Source organism: Cheilinus undulatus, linkage group 23, assembly GCF_018320785.1.
Source record: "Cheilinus undulatus linkage group 23, ASM1832078v1, whole genome shotgun sequence".
In the NCBI taxonomy this organism is placed as follows: domain Eukaryota; kingdom Metazoa; phylum Chordata; class Actinopteri; order Labriformes; family Labridae; genus Cheilinus; species Cheilinus undulatus.
The window spans coordinates 16161895-16181731 of NC_054887.1; the positions used below are offsets into that span (position 1 = coordinate 16161895).

The window sequence follows — 19837 nt, forward strand, 5'->3', positions numbered from 1 at the left end:
GCGTATAGAAATTTTTCAAGTAGTAGGCACACATGAGGCCTAATAACTTTGACCTTTGGTTTTAGCAATCTAATCAGATCATTTTTGGGTTATTGCAGGCCTAAATAAATCGATAATGTATTGTCAAATGCACCTTGCCGATTAATGTATCGATTAAAATCCTTTAAAAGTAAGATATTGCTTATTAAATGTACAGAACAAGGGTCTTTAAAATCATGATTTAAAGCTGGACAAAAACAAAGAGAAACAGTTAGAGTGATGCTATGTGATGTAAGGTGTATGGCTAATTAAGCTGGCATTGTATACTAGCTTTACAATGGCTTAAACCTCTTTGTCTTTGGAAAGCTTCACCAACATTGCTGATATTTCTTAACCATGTAAGAACCTTACAAACATGCAAATACGTCTTGATCCAGGCCCATTTGTCTTGTTTACTAAGATGTAGGCGCTGTAATCACAAATGGTTCACCTTGGCCACTGTGCTGTGGTGATATGGCTTTGTATTGTCCCCTTAGTATGGATGTTTTTTCCCCTTTCATAGTCTTAATCATCCGTGTTCCTGTTTTTCCGCACAGAGCCAGCAGCATCATTGGTTTATTTACATCAGCGGTGCGCAAGCTTGAGATTGGCATTGTGTGAAAAGGCCTGTCTGCCACAGTGCTCTGTCTTTGGGCTTAATTAGCACTCAGATTGCTCAGTCAGGGGATACTGTTAAATAGATATTAGCCAGACAAGGGTGTTTTAAAGGCTTGGTACTAAAGCTGACCAGCCTAGAAGAGCAGTGAGATTAAAAAAAAGGATAAAAGAAAAGAAAGGAAAGGTAAGATTGAATCAGGGACTTAGATGGAAAGAGGAGATGGGGGAAATTGAAATAAAACAAGAGTAAAATATGCATGGACATACAGATCAGGGAGATAGAAAGACAATTCACCATATGGTAACATGGTAATAAAGCTTTTCCCACTGCTCTCTGTAAAGATAAAGGGAAACTGACAATTATAACTTTGCTGCTTCTCAGTTGATCAGCAACTAGAAAAATATTTGTATAAACCAAGTGGGGCTTTGGGCTAGATATTTTAAGGGTAAAAGAAGCAATAGCCTTTAGTTGTTAACCAATCTTGTTAAACACTTCTTAGCTAACCACATGACCACATGGTTGCATAAGCTAGCCTTCAAGGTAAGCTAATTGGCTAATTAAGCTTGCCTAATAGCTTGATGGGAAACAAAAAAAGTGTCCAATGGTGAAAAACCTACTTTATACCTTTACAGCTAACACTGTGATTCAGCTGCTTCCTAGCTAACTTTTTGGGGATGTTACCAATTCAAAAGAAGATATCTGACCAACATGTATTATTACTACTGAAGCATTAGCTTTAGCATTAGATAGCCAACTAGGTAGTTTTTATTTTATTATTTAGTTTGCCGGAAAGCCAAAAAGAAAGAGAACAACTTTTTTGTTGTTTCATTAGCTCCCCTTAGAAGGTCAAAGTTAGCATCCAACTACTTAAGCATTAGCTGCTCAACAAAGCTTTCTTTGTTAGCAATTAAGCCTACAAAATGTAAGTCGAAGGCTTAACTCAGTAGATACATTTTTAAACTGCTAATTTTACTATTTAATCTGCCCAGCCCATTCAGAAGAGGCACAAATTCCTTCCTTACTTTTAGCCACTGTTAGATTAGCTTAAGCATCATGCTAATGGTTGTGACCATCAAACAGTAGGATCCAGCTAGTTCCTAGCTAACTTTCTCTCCATGTTAGCTTCAGCAGTGCAAAACAGTTCCTGAGCAAAGTGAGTTTTTAACTCAGGATTAGCATTAGATATCCCACTAGGTAGACTGTTTTATCTTTTAGTTTGTTGAAAAACCAGATTATTGGAGGAGCAACATGCAGTATTTGATCATTCATTAGCTACCTGGAACTGCAGACATTAGCATTCAGCTGCTTTCTGGCTAACTATTACCCCCTGATAGTGATGCACATTTCAGGAGAAGTGGCATAAATGGCTAACTGGTAATCATTAGCATTAAAGCTAGGTGTAACAAAAACTAGCCAACTGGGTGGGCCATTTAAACATTTTAGCTAGCCAGAAAGCTGTCCTAAAAGAAAAAAAAAAAAAAAAAGTGAAACTTGCCTGCTGATGTGAGCTAAATCCAGAAATTAATGTAAAAAACTACTCAACGTACTCATGTCGTGACCTTATAATTTAAGTTTAGATGTTGATTGGTTGCATGCTAATGTTTGTGGTCATCTCGTTGATAGCTAGTTATCAAATATGTCGTGTTTACTACATTTTTGGTGACTTCTCCCACCAGGTTTTAGCACCTATTGTCTTTTTAGATGATAAACAGTCATGAGAAGTTAAATTATATTGATTTGTGTGATATTTAGGTTGATATCAGAGTAAAATATGGCCACTGTAGAAAAAAACAAAGCAAAAAGGAAAATTGGCAAGTAGGAGATGATAATCGACATATTTTCCAGGCAGACACACATTAGGAGCACTGTTTTATGATCTTTGGCTGATTAATCTCATAAATATTGTCGGGGGGGGGGGGGGGTAGCTATGGTGATGCTGCAATTCAGAGCCTCCTGATGTTTAACAGATTTAAACTGAAAAGTCAGTTTATTCATTGACTCCAGACAGCATGAGAGAGATTAATGTGCTTTAGTGAACTGTTGTACACCAGCTTGTCATCTTGACTTTCAAAAGGATGCAATTAAGGAAACAGCTCTTCAAGAGAATTACAGTGTCTGACTCTGGGGATCTGAGCATGTATCTGAGAGGACGAGTTAAAGTCTCTCCATGGCCCTTGAGAAATGTTCATGGGAAATAATCAGACCAGAGGGGACTGCAACTGGAGCTATTGCCCAAGTGTTTGATTTTATGGATTTGGTTTTGTAGCAGCAAGATTTTGAAAAAGGATCATCTGGGCTCATGACAACAGAAAGATGGATGATGACAGAGATGTTCAATCTAGACTACTACACAGTTAAATACTGTCCCCCTCCCTAGTTGGGAATTTGACTCATCTTCAGACCAACAGTGCTGATCAAATCACACTATAATGTTTTTTACTCTACTGTGTGGATGTAAACAATTATGGGAAATTGATAATATCTCGTAGGAGCAGACAGGCTACAACAGGCTAAATAGATATTGACCTAAGCAATGTGTTCCCGAATTTAGCATAAGCATGTAGATGGTAACCTGCAAGCAGGATGATGGTTTGTGGTGCTACCACTGCTAACGCTCCCTACAAACCTGAAGGCAATGTGTTTTTTTGTGTTTTTTTAGGCTTTTATGGCTTCACTTAGGTAGGACAGTGGATATAGTCAGACCCAGGGAGAGAGAGAGTGGGGAATGACATACAGAAAAGAAGCAACAGGACATAGGACACATCGAACACAATAGCTTCTGTACAGGCAAGGACATAACCATTAGGCTACCAGCAACCATCTTTAGATGATTTAAATAATTTGTGCATGATTTTGACTATTCGCCAAATGTATTATTTCTACAATCAGACTTGTACGTTGGTCTGAAGTTACTTATAAAGCAGATTCCCACTTTGTATTGTGTGCAAGATAATTTTGAATGTATGGAGTAAGGATATCATGATTTCTTGATTTCTTGATATGCCTACAGCATATGCAAACATGTGCAGATGCAATTGATTGTACGTTGGGAGAGGCTGTACATGACCTGGCTCTGGATCCCGGACGAGCCCCCATTTGTCACCAATTTGCTCAGAGTAGGTGACAAAGAAGGGAGTCATACATGAAGCAAGTTTCAAAGGAAATTAATTTGTTTCTAATTAAAGTTAATTCAGGTTAAACGGTTTTACTTGGCGGAGAAGGCTCTGCTAAAATATGCTACCTGGGTTAGTCAAGCAGCATGCTTTGACTTTCTAGGGAGTGCATGGCTAGAAACCTCCATATGGATACAGTAGATAAATTCATGACAATGCATATTGAACACAGTAAAGTTCAAAAGCAGTTGATCCATAGTAGCATGAATCTTAATGTGAGGATACAACAAGCTTTATGCTATAAAGCAGGAGGCTGGGGTGGAGGAGAACTAACGCTAGGCTTCATTTAAAATAATCATGATGTTTATCTGGACTTTTCAGGTCAATGTTACATAAGTGTAATGAGATTTCTTACTAGACATTAGGCAGGTACTCACTATTGATATAATCTGTATGTAGCTTTATCATTTTATTTAACTGTACGTGGCATTTTTGGCAGCTAGAAGCTACTTTCAGGATCATTTTATTAAGTATTTCCAATAATTGCTCAATATCCAGGTGGAATATAACATGTATTCCTATCAGCGGCAAAGCAGCATTGTGTTGACTGACAGCTTGTGTCGGCTGCTCAAAGAGAAACACAGACATTCACCAACAAAGGCAGGAAAGACGGATGCAGCAAGCTGGCAAACTGCGTTCAAAATTAGAGAGATGTGAGTAAGAAATGAAAACAAAGCATTGTTTGTGTATAAGAAAACTCCCTGGGGCACCTCTTATTAAACACTAAAGAAGGTAAAGCAGCTCATTTGTGCAGTTTGTTCGGCTTTGTGCTATAGATAGAAACTGGAAACAAATAATTAAGACACGTCCTGACAGAACTGGGTGGGCAAACTCTTAAAATAGCTCTTGCACAGTGAATACAACAGCTGCCTGTCAGCTGCCGTTTCTTCCTCAGTATTTCTTTTGTGTCTGATAGAAGAATTAAAGCTAAAATTGTTTTGTGTGCCAAAAACGTCAGTTAGTTCCTCCTATTTTGCATTTTCAAAGTGTTATGTCTTTACTGCCCCTAAAAGAGGTCCAGAGTATGCATTTTTAAGCAGGCACAGTATGAAAAAAAGCAAATCAGTGGCGGTGAGATCACTGTTTGGGAGGTGGTGGAGTGCTACATTTGCATATTGAAAAGACAAACCCAAACACAGAAAGACAGCCAGTTTTCTTTAAAACCAGAGGACAGGTGAAAGAAGACCTCACCCTTCTCCTAAAATCCCTATTGAATCTCTCTTTTTTAAAACCCTGATGGAAATCCCTCCGATTTCACCTCCCCTTCCTGCAAAATAAGTGGAGTAAAAGTGAAAAGAACCAAACCCGCCTGTCCTGTACTTTGAGGATTGTGAATAGAGTCCCCCCGCTGCCTGCCTGCCTGCTTGCCCCACATACGGCGGCTGAATACAAAAGACCCCCTTTCTGTAAGAGCAATCACTACAGGAGAGCACTCTATCTGCACGGCTGCAGCGACAGGTCTCAATGAAGCCATCAGCACGGGCTCTGCTGCCGTCACACATGGTGCACACGCTCGCAAACACAAAGACGGACACCTTAACATGCTTATTTCTTTAGATTCATCCAGGCACAAACACAAACTAGTATTTTCATTCAAAAACCCCTCATCCCTAATGCATTCTTTTCATCCTCCGGTGCCGGGCAGGAGCAGGGAGGGAGATGAGTGGATGGCGCTGATTTGAATATTTAAATTATTTATCACCAGAGAGAATTGAGATCCGAGGCATGCTGAGGGACCCAAGGGAGCCGGGTGAGGGTGAATCCAGCCATGTTTGGATTTGATAGTGAGCTGTTGTAGCCTAAAAGGACAGGAAAGTGCAGAAAATTGTAGATTTTAGTGAATCTTTTCTGTCCCTTTAACAGAAATAGAGCATTCGTGTGCAACTGTAGTCTATTCTCAACCTACTAATAAACTTGCAGTGCTTATAACCACTGCATTTGAGTTTATTTTTGCCAGCACCAAATAATTCTGGGACAGTAAATATTAGCTCACAATGGAGCCACATGGAAAAAAAGGAAGGGAGGGAGGTAAACTGAATGATGTAATGCACTGGCTCCTAAGAAATATCGGACAAGGGAGAGTTCCACTTTGGCTTGTCTGAGTCAGAGCCTGAGAAACACACTTCTGCCTTACCCTGACTGGGAACAATCCTGGGAAATGAAGGAATTTACTATAGCTCACATGATGACAGGGCTGTAGGCGCGAAGGAAAAAACAATTAAAGTGGGATTAAGGCATTAAACAATTCTCGCTTCCACACCAGATTTAATGCACTTTGAGTTTTTCTTTTTTCCCTCATTTTCAGCCCTGTTCCTGCATGCGTAGACTGGTAACTTCAGCCAGTCTCCTCTTTCTTTCTCTCCATCTGTCTTCTTTATGCACTGAGCTGTATGTTACAGTCTCCAGACAAAGGAAGTCCTCGGCTGGCCCTCATGTCGCGGTCCTTTTCCCTCTCTGTTGCACCAAGAACAAGTAGTTACATCACTTATCATAACCAAGCTGGAAAAAGAAGATTGCAATTAGGTCAAAGGGAAAGTATCATGGGAATACTAAGTTTGGGATTCAAAATAATCAAAGTTTTCTTTAGCAAACTGCAAATGCAATATGTAGTTGAAAGGATTGAGAGCCGTGTGAAAGGACACATTTAACCAACTTTGCTTGATCTGGCTGCCTTTTTCTTTTTTCTTTTTTCTTTTTTTCATTTTTTATTTTTGTGTTGTTTTTTGTCCACACTTAAGGTGAATAGAATGATGAAATAAGGGAATGTGAAATGTAAAAAATGGTTCAGTTTGGGCTTGAAATTGAACAACAGATGTGATGGAACAAAGAGATGTAGGCATATCCTTCAAAATAAAAGCGATATATATTTTGCCAACACTTTTTTTTTTACCATACATATATCCATGACCCACTGAAAATTTCTTCACGACCCACTTTTAGGTCCCAATCCACCAGTTGACAACCAAGGCATGAAGCCGTCCGTTTACCCTTGTTACATTTTTTTGTGTATAAAATCAACTCGTAACTTCCTAAGTTCAAAATGAAGTCAATGAAAAAGTGCGTCAGACTGCAGTTCCTTGAATGTCCACTTGAGGCGGGCTCTAAAAGACCCAGAAGTCCCATAGGACCCCATTTTAAAAGTCCATTTTACAGTAAAAATAAACATGTTTGAAAAAACAGATCTGGTCTGAATATCTCATGTCTTCACTGGAAAAAACCTGACCAGCAAAACCTGATTATAAAACACTGAATAAAGCCAAATAAACACTGCTAACAGTAAAAACCTTGTTCCCCATGAAAATACTATGACATAACTAAGGCTAAAGCTAACAAATCTAGCTATGTAGCTAACATGGCTAAATTGAAAGGTAATGAAGCTACATTAGCTATGTAAGTAATGTAGCTACGTAGCTTAATCTGATGGTAACAAAGCTATGTAAGCTGCTTCCTGTGGCGCGGCACTGCTGCGACACGGACTCTGTCCTGTTATGTGTTCTGTATGATCTTTATGTACCTATTTATTGATTTTGTAACTGTGGGACAGAGTCCTGGATAAATTTTCCTACGGGGACATTAAAGTCTATCTTATCTTATCTTATCTTATCTTATCTTAAGCTACGTAAACTATGTAAGTAGTAGCGACATAGCTAACATAGCTTAAGCTAAAGCAAACAAATCTACTTGAGCTATGTTAGATTATGCGATGTTTGCTATAGCTAGACCAGTTTTAGCAGTAGTTACACAATCAGTGGCTCACTTTATCTCTGTTAGTTTTATCAAAAGCTAGATACATTAGCTCACATCTTACATATCACTAGTAATTACCTAATGAAGCTATGTTAGCTTAGTCAAAAGCTAACTAAGTTTAAAGGGAGCCGCTGTTTGCATAACTGTTATTTCATGAAAGTAACTGACAGACTTTGTTGTGAAAAAAGTTGAATTAAAAAACTTTCTAAAATGTGCCGGCAAATTATGTCCCTTCCGCTCTGACAGATCTCACAGTTGTGATCTGCAAGAAGGAGAGTCTGAGATCTGTGGTCTGCAGCCTGACCCCTCCCGGTTAATGTAGCATTGAAACTTACTCAAGATTGAACCTAGGATATTAAAATGAAGTGAAGAACTGACACCACCCTTTTACTTTGTTTTAATGGTCTTTGATAGTTTTCTCTTCTTCTCTTTCAGCACACTGCCTGTTGTCAGGAAAACTACATTTTCTGTGATATCTCTACCCATGCCAGTTTTCTCATTGATCAAAGCTCAGATTTTTTTTTTTTTTTTTTATAATCTTTGGTCTTGTGAGGGTTTCTCCCTCTCTGCTCTGAGTTGTTGTAGCTGCCAGCCATTCATCACTTTTAATCCCCGTGGCGAGCCTCATTTGTTGCAGTCTGTGAGTGTACACGAATGCAGCTTGTGTCCTCTGTAATGATCCGTTAATTAGGAGAATCCACAGACGCCCCGGGGGTGTGAAAGCACACCTGTCTGTGCATGGGTTAGTGTGTGCAGGTAACTGGCATGTAGGCATGCTGTGTGTGTGAATAACAGAAAAACAGCACCCACCTGGCTGTGTCTGTGGCTTTTTATTACAGCTTTAAAAATGTGATTCATTAGTGATTACATCTACAGCTATTAGTAAACACTCTCCCTCCATGAGTTGTTATTTTTGATCATTTATAACTTAATCTCCTGATACCCTTTTCAGTTAATGTGTATTTGATGAGTCAAGAGGTATATTATACATTTTATACTACTTTTTCAGAATTACTGTTTATCTGTTAGGGTTCAAATCCCAATAATGAGCACAAAATTGAGATTTTTGGTCAGATTTTAAGTAGTAGTATTTTGCAACAGGTCTGGTGTAATGAGTTTTTGGACATATTTTTAGTTGTTTTCTCATGGTCAATTCTTCACTTTACAGGTCCACGATCATGATTTTTTGGTCAAATTTTAAGTTGTGTCCACCTTGGTCAATTTTTCGCTTAAATTTGGCGACAGGTTGTTCATTTTGGGCCAAATTTCAAGTCATTATAGAGCATTAATTATATTTTTAAGCTAATATCTGCTGATGATAATGTACATCCTTAATAACTGAGAAGCCCTCACTTCCAAAGCCAAAAATAAACTACTCGTCGTACATGTACCATTTTAAGTAAAGTAGGACAAGGAATGGCTAAACATTTGCTACACAAAAACACAACTTTGTTAGTTAAGGATAAGAGGTATGAAAAAATGCACTTAAAAACTTATACAAAATGAAACAAAACCATATGTATCACACTGAGCCTCATTTTTTTTAACTTTATGGTTAATGATTTATTTTCTTCTTCTTTTAGCCGGGCCATCAAGACCAACCAAGACCTCCTCCCTGAAACTCCGTGGACCAACATCCTTTACGACGACTTCTGGGGCACCCTGCTTACTCACAGTGGCAGCCACAAGTCCTTCCGCCCGCTCTGCACCCTCTCCTTCCGCCTTAACTACACTCTGCATGCCCTGCATCCCTGGGGCTACCACCTGCTGAACATCATCCTTCACGCCTTCGTCACCGCCCTCTTCACAGCCTTCAGTCGCCCTCTACTGGGTGGAGGACTTTGGAGCCTTTTTGCAGGGCTTCTCTTCGCATCACACCCAATCCACACTGAGGCGGTCGCCGGTGTGGTTGGACGGGCGGATGTCGGAGCTGCTCTGTTTTTCCTGCTGTCTCTTTTCTGCTATACGAAACATTGCAGACTTCGACGGGAATCACGTGGGACTTTTCAGAGCAGAAAATGTGGAAGCTGCCCGGCAACCATCTGCTGGGGCTGGATGCTGAGCAGTCTTTGGTGTGCAGCCGCCAGTATGCTGTGGAAGGAACAAGGGGTGACGGTGCTGGCTGTGTCTGCTGTGTACGACCTCTTCGTGTTCCACAGGCTTCGGTTTCGCCAGGTGCTTCTCCTCCTGCTCGGAAAGGTAAATTAATGCATGACTAAAACAACAGAAAATTCTCTTGTTCAGAATTTATCTGATTAGAGGTATCAGATGGGATCAAACCTTGGAAAAAAGGTTCTAAAGGGAAAAAAGGATCATGAAATTGGATGAGATCGGGCAATCAAGTCTCTTTTTTGTTTTGGAACCACCACTCTGTGTCGTTCGACTGTTGAACTGGAGTAGAATAAAATTGATCCAAGAAATCAGGGTTATTCTGATCTTGCAGAGGCCACAATTAGAATTCTGGAAAAAATATTTAAAAACTTCTAAGTTGCTCAACCAAAACATGTTAATGATATTTATATTTTAAAGGCTATTTCAGTATTTTTGAAGTTGGATTGCTTGAGGTACTTGGTGGAAGTAGTGGCATTAGCCTCCATGGATTTCAGTGGTCATTAACCCGACTAGTTGTATGCACTTGATTGCATTTTTATGCACTTTTTGCCAAAACTGATAACCACATATCTCCTAAAGGTCCTGTTTCTGTGGAAATACAGCCCTGGTGAGGTTTGTGATATATGATTTGGCTGCGTGTTGGTCAAGTTTTGGGAGTCTTCAGTCAGTAAGAAAGGGTGTCAATCATAGAGAGATGGTGGTGTAATTTTTCCTGTTATTTTGATGATAAGGCTAAAATTTCCAATGAAAGTTCTGGATTTCTTGAAAATATTCCTCTCCAAAATCTGACCAGATTCTATAGAATTTCAAAGAAATTATGGACATTTCTGTAAAAAATTCTTCAACATATTTTTAAAGTATCAAGTTTAAAAGACCTGAACATTTGTTCAAATATTCCCCAAAAGTTTCAGTGACACTTTATCATTAAGCCTAACATTAAAAAGAAGAAAAATCCCCCAAATTTCTACAAAACTTTCCCCCTAAAATTCCAAATCAGTGTCCCAAAAATTTACGAATATGTTCCCCCAAACTAATGAAAATGATGGGATATTCACCAAAAAACAAACAAAAAAAATCCTGAAATTTCTGTGAAAATACCAACAAATTTAAGGCAAATTTCCTTCAGAACTTTCTTTAAAACATATACACAAAGTTTCCATGAAAGTACATGACAGTTTCCAAGCAAATTCTCTAAAATATCCAAACAAATTCCCCTAAATTTCTATGAAAATTTTAAACTTCATAGCAAATACTCTCAGTGAATCTCAATCAGTCAATTTTTTTATAGCCTGAGTCATAACCAAAGTTATCTCAAGGCACTTTATAAAGCAAATTACTTCTATGAACAATGGACAATTGAATTCTAATACCAGAAAATGAAGCTCATTTCATGCAGGACAGGTAGTCATACGTCCAGCTGTGATCACTTGATGGCCAGCTGATCCCAATTATCACCTCCCAGCTCCCACAGCCAATCACAGCTCTTTCTCTTGACACAGCTGTGTATTCAAACAAGACATACTTCCTACTCATCCCTGCTTGCATTAATGCTGATGCTGCTGGTAAAGCTTCACCTCCTCCACCCCAGCCCCCTCCTTTATAGCATAAGCTTTTTGCACCCTCATATAGAGGTTCATGCTACCTTGGATTAATTTCTTTTGAACTAATTTCATAGTATTTAGTATGCATTGTCATAAATGCATCCATCCATATCAGGATTTCTAGCCATGCCCTCCCTGGAAAGTCAAAGCATGCTGCTTGATGAACCCAGGGAGCATCTTTTGAGCAGAGCCTTCTCCACCAAGGAAAACTGTATATCTACTTTACAATTAAATGGTAAAATGTATGACGAGAGTGTTTGTGACTGAACAGCTGGGAACTCAACTACAGTGCCCTAGTTAGCAGGACTGTTGTCTCCACATGGTGAAAAGAGATGGTATTAAACGAGCAGCACAGCTGCACCGATACTGTACATTGTGGCTGAACAAAGTGGAAATCGTCACACAGGATGACAGATCAAACTTTTTTTCCCCCACTGGAAGGCCTCCCAAAAACAACCCGACATCATATGAACCCATACGACTTACATGGCATAGATATTTCACTGTATTAAATGTAGATAATTCTTGTCAAGATATAACCATTTAAACAACCAGGTCCTGGTGCTATATTTGGTATCTCCACCTCTCCAGCTTCTCTCCCCCCCTCCCCCTGAGGCGAGCCTCCTCTTGCCAGCTGTTAACGGCTCCTGTGTGGTGGATTTAGTTTTCTCTGTGTGCTAAGTGTGTGTTTGCTTTTCATTAGGATTGTAATTAGGAAAGCTGTTCTGCAGTGTGGTGCATGAAAACGAAGCTATTCTCATTTGTCTTCTGCTTAACAGGAAGAAACATTATGCAGAGGGGAAGTTTTCCACTTCCTTGCAACTCCAGTTTGCTGCAGTAAATAGATGCACATTAATGCAAGGAAATTTAGATTAGGATCTTGGGCCTCATTATGTGTGCAGCACTTGTGCCGGAAAAGCTATTTTTGGGGTGAGTAGCATTTGTTTTTTTAATCTAAAGCGGTGAAAGGTATGTGTGGAATAACAATAACACATCCTGGTAAATGATTTTGTCCATTTGTCTGATTGTCAGACACAAACACTTCTCCTAGAGACCTCTCATACCTCCAAATTTAAGCATGTAGCAGTGACTCATTGGATTATGGGATCTGGATTTGGCTGGACGACCTCACAGGCACTCCACATTTGATTAAACAAACGGTTCCTTCGCAACACGATGGTTCTCGTAAAAGCATAACAAGCGTGATAAAAGTCCCTTTGGGTCTACTGAGTAAGGGCAGACTGGCTCTGGATGATGCATGTTTTCCTCTTATTCTATAAATACTTATGTTTCTCTCTTTGTGTCTCATCCTATGGAACTCTTGTATGCATCCTATTACAAACTCAAGCATGACTGTCTTATTTACACAGCCACTCTCTGGATGAAAACATGCTTTACTGTTGAGTTTGTGAGGCTTTAGTGCTCCTGTGGGGCTGTTTCTGCGGTACTCATTTCTGGCAAGATGATGACCCTTGACTGTTATTAGAGAGCCTGCGGTGAGCGGCCCACAGAGATCAGAGAGGGCATGAACGGGGAGTTATGATGTTTTTCCTTCTCTCTGCCTAGCAGGCCTGACTCATGCACATGTGCTGTCACTACAGCTATATGCTGAACGGATGCAAAACGCCTGTCTATCAAAACCAAAACAGATCATGGACCAAAGTGCACATTGGTGCTGGAGTTTTTGCACAGCGTGTAGGACTTCTGTGCAGTGTACATACTGAAGTATGCTCAGTAAAACAACTTTAAACAACTTTTACAATCAGATCTTTACACATTTTTCTGAAATGTGTGTAAATCATACAACCCCAATCCATAAAAAAGCTGGGTCACTGTGTAAAATGTGAATAATCTCATAACCCATATTTGCTTCACAATAGAACGTAAACAACAAATCCAATGTGGAAACTGTGACGTTTTACTTTTTCACGAAAAATATTAGCTTTTCCAGCCTTCAAAAGGCTGGAAAAGTAAGTGGTACCAATGAAATACAGTTGAAGGAGCGTTTCGCAGCTGATTAGGGTTACTGGCAACAGTGGATGCTCATGATTTTCTGGACATCAGGTAGCACTGCATTACATACAGGCATGATTCTGTATTGGAAATCACCGCATGGGCTCAGGAACACTTCCTGAAATAACTGTCTGGCTGTGCCATCCACAAATGCAAGTTCTCTTGGCCAAAGCTCATTTAAAATGGACTGAGGCACAACGGAAAACTGTACTGTGGTCAGATGAATCCAAATTTGAAATTCATTTTGAAACCAGGGAAGTCATGCCTTGTAGGCTTAAGAGAAGAGGGACCATCCAGCTTGTTATTAGTGCAAAGTTCAAAAGCCTGCAGCTTTGATAGTATGGGGTTGCATTAGTGCTGATGGTGTGGGCAGCTTACACATCTGGAAAGGCACTACCGATGCTGAAAGGTTTATAGAGGAGCAACATATGCTCTCATCCAGACAATGTCTCCTTCAGGGGAGGCTTTCTGTATTGAATTCTTTGCTTTCTGTTTTTATTAACCCTTCTACATTGTGCCCCATTTTTTTTTTTTTTGGAATTGGGGATGTTTTTATAAAAGCCAGGAAAGCTAGGAAAACTCATCCCCACAAAAGTGTATTTTTAGTAATTTCTTGGGTTACTTCATGGGAAATTTCACCTATTAAATCATCATAGTGTGTAGAATACACAAAGAAAATTCCGACTAATTTTCCACCTCTCAGACAATCTGTTTTTCAAGTGAATATTTTGAATCTGCTGACCACAATGGAGAGCTGTGAGGAAAGATCTTTGGCAAACAGAAATGGAAGATGTAAAATGGGATTCAGGGCCTTGTGGCAAATTTATCTTTGGAAATGTTTTATTTCTTTCTGAAATTACAAATGAAGCCCCTTTGTTGCAAAGCATTCTTTGTTGCAAAGGTTTCTTTCACTGTCTCATCCAAAGTCATAATAGATAAAGAGTTGTTGAAAAGAAAAAAAACAGGAATTTAGAACTCTGGTACTTTTTGGGAGAGTGTCAGAAACTTCCTTTGTTCGTTCGCCACTCTAAAAACAAAGACAACGGTGACAGAAAGTTGGAAACAATATCAAAATGTGATCGACACTGAGCCCTGCTTGTTTCATTTTGTTGCATTAGAGTAAGAAAGATTTCATCACCCTCAGAGCCTGACTGTCATTATGAAAAATCACACTTCCTGTGTATTTATCTCTGTGGCGAGCAGCAGGGGTATCACCAGCAGCCTCCACCTCTCTGCCCAGACACAATAGCCCCATGCCAGCCCATCACGTCCTGGTGCCAACCCACCCCGCCCCCCACTTCTCGTCCCTGCCGCCAGCACATCTGGCTCATTTATCACCCTGCCTCTGCCCTCCTCTGCTGCCACAGTCACGGTTATCTTGGCAGGGAGCTCGTTACGAAGCAGGGCTGGCCACAGGGGCAATCGTTTCCTCGATTACAAGCCAGACGTTTTGGGACACAAAGCGAGGGAGCCGTATCGAGGGAGAATTAGTGAAGGACGGGGGAAACTATGTTCTCACTTCCTGTTCTTATCTGTGCCGGGTCTTTGTCACCTACTGAGCCCTTGCAGCTCTTGGATTATGCCGTATCATGTTCTGCCACTGAGTCACAGTCAGCAGGCAGTATTTTGATGGTCCATGTAGATTTCCATGGTGGAGAAAAATGAAGCAGTCCAGTCAAGATTGTATCAATCAGGCTCAATGTTTTCTGTGCAACTTTGTGAATTTCACCCATCACCACTCCTTTTAGCAAATATGACACATCTATTACACAATATAGGGGCCCAGGAAGTCCCCACAGTGTTCTATAATACCAGAGTATCATTTACCATGCCTATAATTTCTTCTTCATGCCAGAGATTTACATTAATGTCTTTGCTGTGCAGTTATACCATTTTGTTAAAGATCTAATGTGACGTTGCCTTTTCAGGAGTTTCATTAATCAAGCTGGCACTTCTTTTAGAGACCCTGTTGATGTTGTTCTGGGTTTTTTGTGACTTCCCAGATGAGTTGTTGATGCACTGTTGCAGTTATTTTGGTAGGCTGGCCACTCCTGGGAAGGTTCACCACTGTTCCAAGTTTTCTTTATTTGTGGATAATAGCTCTCACTGTGGTTTGCTGGAGCCCCAAAGTCTTAGAAATGGCTCTGTAACCTTTTCCAGACTGATAGATGTTGGTAGGTTGGGAAGGCTTTTTCACACAATACATGAAATGATCAAATAAAAAGGCTTTAAGCCCAGATGGAGGATTTTTGTAATATTCAGATGCTCAAAAAATCTGTTAAAAGACTTGATTTTGGATTTTATGCTGTTACTATTAAAAGAAACTCATCTAATTCTTCATCTTTCGTTGCAACAATTACTGTTAAAAAAAAGATGCCTTTCAGAATGACGCAATTGATTGAACCCTCCTCTCCCTTCAACATCACCTGACTGCTCCCTCACAGCAGCCACAAACAATAAGGGAATGTAAATCAGCTGCAAGGAGACAGATGTGCTTCAGCCAGTGCTCCATTTCTCATCCTATTAACTCCGTAATCAGACTGAGACGAGGTTTCAGACGAGACGAGACGGGGTGTGAGGACGGGTTAGCGAGTTAGAGAGTGATGGATGGAGACAAAGGGAGGTGTGGTGTGAGCTCTGCAGTTGCAGAAAGATGCTACAATCATAACAACTTCAAGTCTTTGTTCTTTTTCTCCCTCCTTTGGTCAGCGGCCTAAACAAACAGGGTTGATAAATGATGCTCCAGGCATTAGACAGGGTCCAGGGAAGTATTTTTCAGGTGTGTGAAGCCAGCCTGAGGTAAACTGTATAGCAGTAAAGATTTATTTTATTAAAGATGTTTGTTTAAATGTTGTGAAGCGCTTTAACTGCCTAAAAAAGTGTGAAACATAACACTATTCAGATGTAGTTTGGCATTCAGCTCTAAATCAAAGGTGTGAAATTCATATAGTTTCTCAAATTACAATATTGTTGCCCCATAATCCTCTCAATTTGACACCTCTTAGATTGCATAAATAAAACATGAATGTATGCAGCTGGAATCACAGAGCAGATGAGAGATGATTTGATTTTGGTCTTGAAGCTAAAATATTCCTCCTCCTACCTGACGCCTTGATGTGTGTTGTGCCAAGCAGAGGCGCTGTCGTGTAAAATGATGCTCTCTGTTGCACATTCTGCTGCACGCTCTTTAAATAGCATTCAGTTTTTTTCTAGAAGGCTGGCACAAACAAAATATTTCGTATTTGTTTTAATTCAGATCCCAAGAACACTCTGAGGGATGTTCTTTAAACTTGGCTCAAATGTCCAATCTAACTAAAGGGAAGTTCTGCTATTTTTTAAATTGGTCTGTATATTGGTTTAGGTACTTGGCAATAGTACCAGTATTAGCTTCCAGAGGACCTGAATTCTAAGAATTTCTCAGAAATTGTCTTTTCCAAAATCCACACAATTTCCCTTAAATTTCAAAGAAATGACCTAAAATTTTTTGTGAAAATTTTAAAACCTGTTTTAAAGTATCCCAAAGAAGAACCCCAAAATTTCTTCGGTGTCTGAATGTTTTTAGTTTAGCTTTATCGTACAGTCATATCATTCATAAAAAAAATACCCAAACAATTCCATGTTAATCCCTAAAAAATCCCTAAACCTCCATGAACATGACAACAAACATCTGAATAAATTCCCTGAAATTTCCTTGAAAATTCCTGAAAATTTTAGGGAAGAAACCCCACCTAAATTTCTAACAATCAGCTTTCCCAAATTCACACGAAAAAGCCAATAATTAAAAAAAGAAATCAAAGCACATATCCCCAAAACTTTCAATGAATTTCTCTGATGTATAAGAACTTGTTACCCAAGCTTAGCTTTGTTGAAGTTGTACATTTTTCACCTTATGCTTGCTTGCTTTCCTCTTATAAATACTCAAGCTGTACTTATTGCCTAACCAGTGTTTTTAACCTCATCTTTTCCATGATTGCAAAATGAGAAGGGCAATAATGTATTAAAACGCTATGTTAGGAAATAAAGGCTTTTAGTAATAAGATGTGTTGTCACTAACATTGACTCATTTGTGGCTAAATCAGATCTTAACCTTGCATGTGGTATAATCTGCTTTTAAAGCATTTGAAGTAACGTGTGAATGAGCGCTAAACCACTTGAACATGTTAATTAGGAGCTAATCTGTTCATATGTGGTTTATGAAAGAAGTCGTCTGTTTTTTTTACTTCAAACTTGTATTAAATCAATAAACATAGCTACATCAGGAGCATTATGTTGTACCGCATCACCTTTCACAATAATATCTCAACATTATTTTAACAGGAAGCTCTTTTGATAATAACTCCACTGGCACTCTTTTAATCTGTTGTCTTGGTGGACAACATACTAGGTGTCAACCTTTGACCTCTCTTATTACAGGTTTTAGTGCCAGCAGCAGCAAGTCTTTAATGGGGAGACGTGTGGGGTAACTAGGTCACTCTATCAATGTCACAACTCTCAATGCCAGCCATGCTGCTGCTCATGTCTGATGACTCGGTGGGTTGTGCCAAATCAGCAGTATCCTGAACACATTAGAGGGCTGAAAAAGAACTGGACAAATGCCTGATGTAGCTTTTGTCACCATTCAGCACGCCTGTAGCACTGAACCATCATGAGTGCTGCATCTTGTGTTTTGTGGAACACAGTCATAAACTTTGGGTGGGGGGGGGTTCTTACAACCCCAATTCCAAAAATGTTGGGATGCTGTGTAAAATGGAAATAAAAATAGAATGCAATGCTATCCAAATCTCATGAACCCAAATTTTATTGCCAATAGAACACAAGCAACATATCAGATGTTGAAACTGAAACATTTTACCATTTCATGAAAAAATTAGCTCATTTTGAATTCAGTAGCAGCAACACATCTCAAAAAAGCAGGGACATTTTCATCAACATTTGCCTTAAATGTCAACTCTGACATTAGGCATCATGTTTATTTATGCCTTAGCTATTGGTGTGATATCTAAACAGCACTTGTGCTTTTTCCCGTCTACTCTTGTTCAAGATTGAACAGTATACACAAGTCAAAGTCACCGTGATCTTATTTCTTGTGAGCACAGCGTTTCAAGAATGCTTTGAGAGATTGTGGCCAAATTTGGCACAAACCTACATTTGGACTTGATGGTGAACCAGAGCTAGTTATTGGATAAAACATATGCTGAGGCCAGTAGTGAGAAGTGCAAAAACATCTTCTCCACCAAGAAAGGCTCCCAGTATGGTTCGTTGCTCCTCTTTCAATAAAGAAATGCTGTTTCTTCAGAAGTTTTTCAGAGATCTTGAGGAATTAGCTTTGTTAGCCCAAGAAAAGGAGAGCAGTGAGTTGAAAACTTAGGGAAACAATCAAGATTTCATAAACATATATCCTGTATCCTGACAACTTTTTTCAATTTTACTGAAATTCTTCATAATCAATGAATAAAAAGTCCCTTAATTTTTTTTTTTTTCAATAAGTAGTAGGCAATTAAGTCGTGTTTTTACTCTCTTGTTCAATTAAAAGGAAGCTAGAAAGGCATCTACATATTTTATTTCATCAAAGTTAACATCCAGCATATAGCGTTAGTTCAGGCAGGCTACAGAGTTTAGCACTACCATATAATAGAGATCAGCTGATCTCACACAAGCCCTCATCAGCTGACAGCCAGGTTACTTGCTTCTTAGCATACTATTGGCTAATCACTCTCATGTGGTCTTAATAAAACAGCTCTAGCCTGGCCATGCCATGCTGCTCCCTCTGCAAGCCACTTTTTGAAACCCTCCTCCACCCCAGCTCCTCCTTTAATCTGCTTCTAATTGGATCAATGTCAGAACTCACATATCAAACTTCAAAAAACTTTACTAAAATCTCAAGTTCTTCTTAACTTTTTTCTTTTTAACCTTTATTTAACCAGATTACCATAAGACCAGATATCCTTTTTACAAGAGGGGCCTGGCCAAGAGGTCAGCCAGACAAGTCAAAGTTCAAATGAACCTTGAAGTTCTTAAAATCTTGTGCAGGACTCAGTGGGTTTTTTTTTTAGGTTTATTTCTGTCTAAATTTTGGATATACCAAACAAGAGGTCTAAGAAGATAACCTTTTAAAAAGTGATGATTTATAAGCTACAGAAAGAAATCCATTGAACAACGAGCCCAGTGTGCTGTAAAAATTTACGGTCAGTTTAAATTGGACAGAACTTTAACAAGAAACGTCAGAGGATTGATCCCCTGCTGTCCTGCGTCAGTTCATGGCAGCTTTAAACAGAGCACATATGAAGTCAGCCATATCCCGCTGTTTCTTCTGACATGTTTTAAACACTCTGCATGCTGCAGTGTCAACATACAGACCGCACACTTCTGGGATTAATAAAACCAGAGCTGGTAATGAATGGCATGGTTAAAAGATGAAGGCTGGAGAGTCTAATACAGTATGTTTATGTGTGGAAAGTGGGAGACGGAGGGAATGAGAGAAGGATAAATTTAAGAAAGTGGACAATAAAGAGAAAAAGACTAAAAAGTGAGAGAGGGAAAGCCGCAGGAATTGA

The 19837-nt window shown here is 39.4% G+C and overlaps 1 protein-coding gene across 1 annotated transcript in view; it reads left to right on the plus strand.

Annotated features, from left to right (window-relative positions):
* LOC121505827 (protein O-mannosyl-transferase TMTC2-like) overlaps positions 1–19837 on the plus strand; it is a 97069-nt gene that overhangs the window by 36776 nt on the left and 40456 nt on the right. The window contains exon 2 of the mRNA XM_041781379.1: positions 9141–9756. Coding sequence (XP_041637313.1) covers positions 9141–9756 — 616 coding nt within the window. The remainder of the gene's footprint in view (positions 1–9140; positions 9757–19837) is intronic.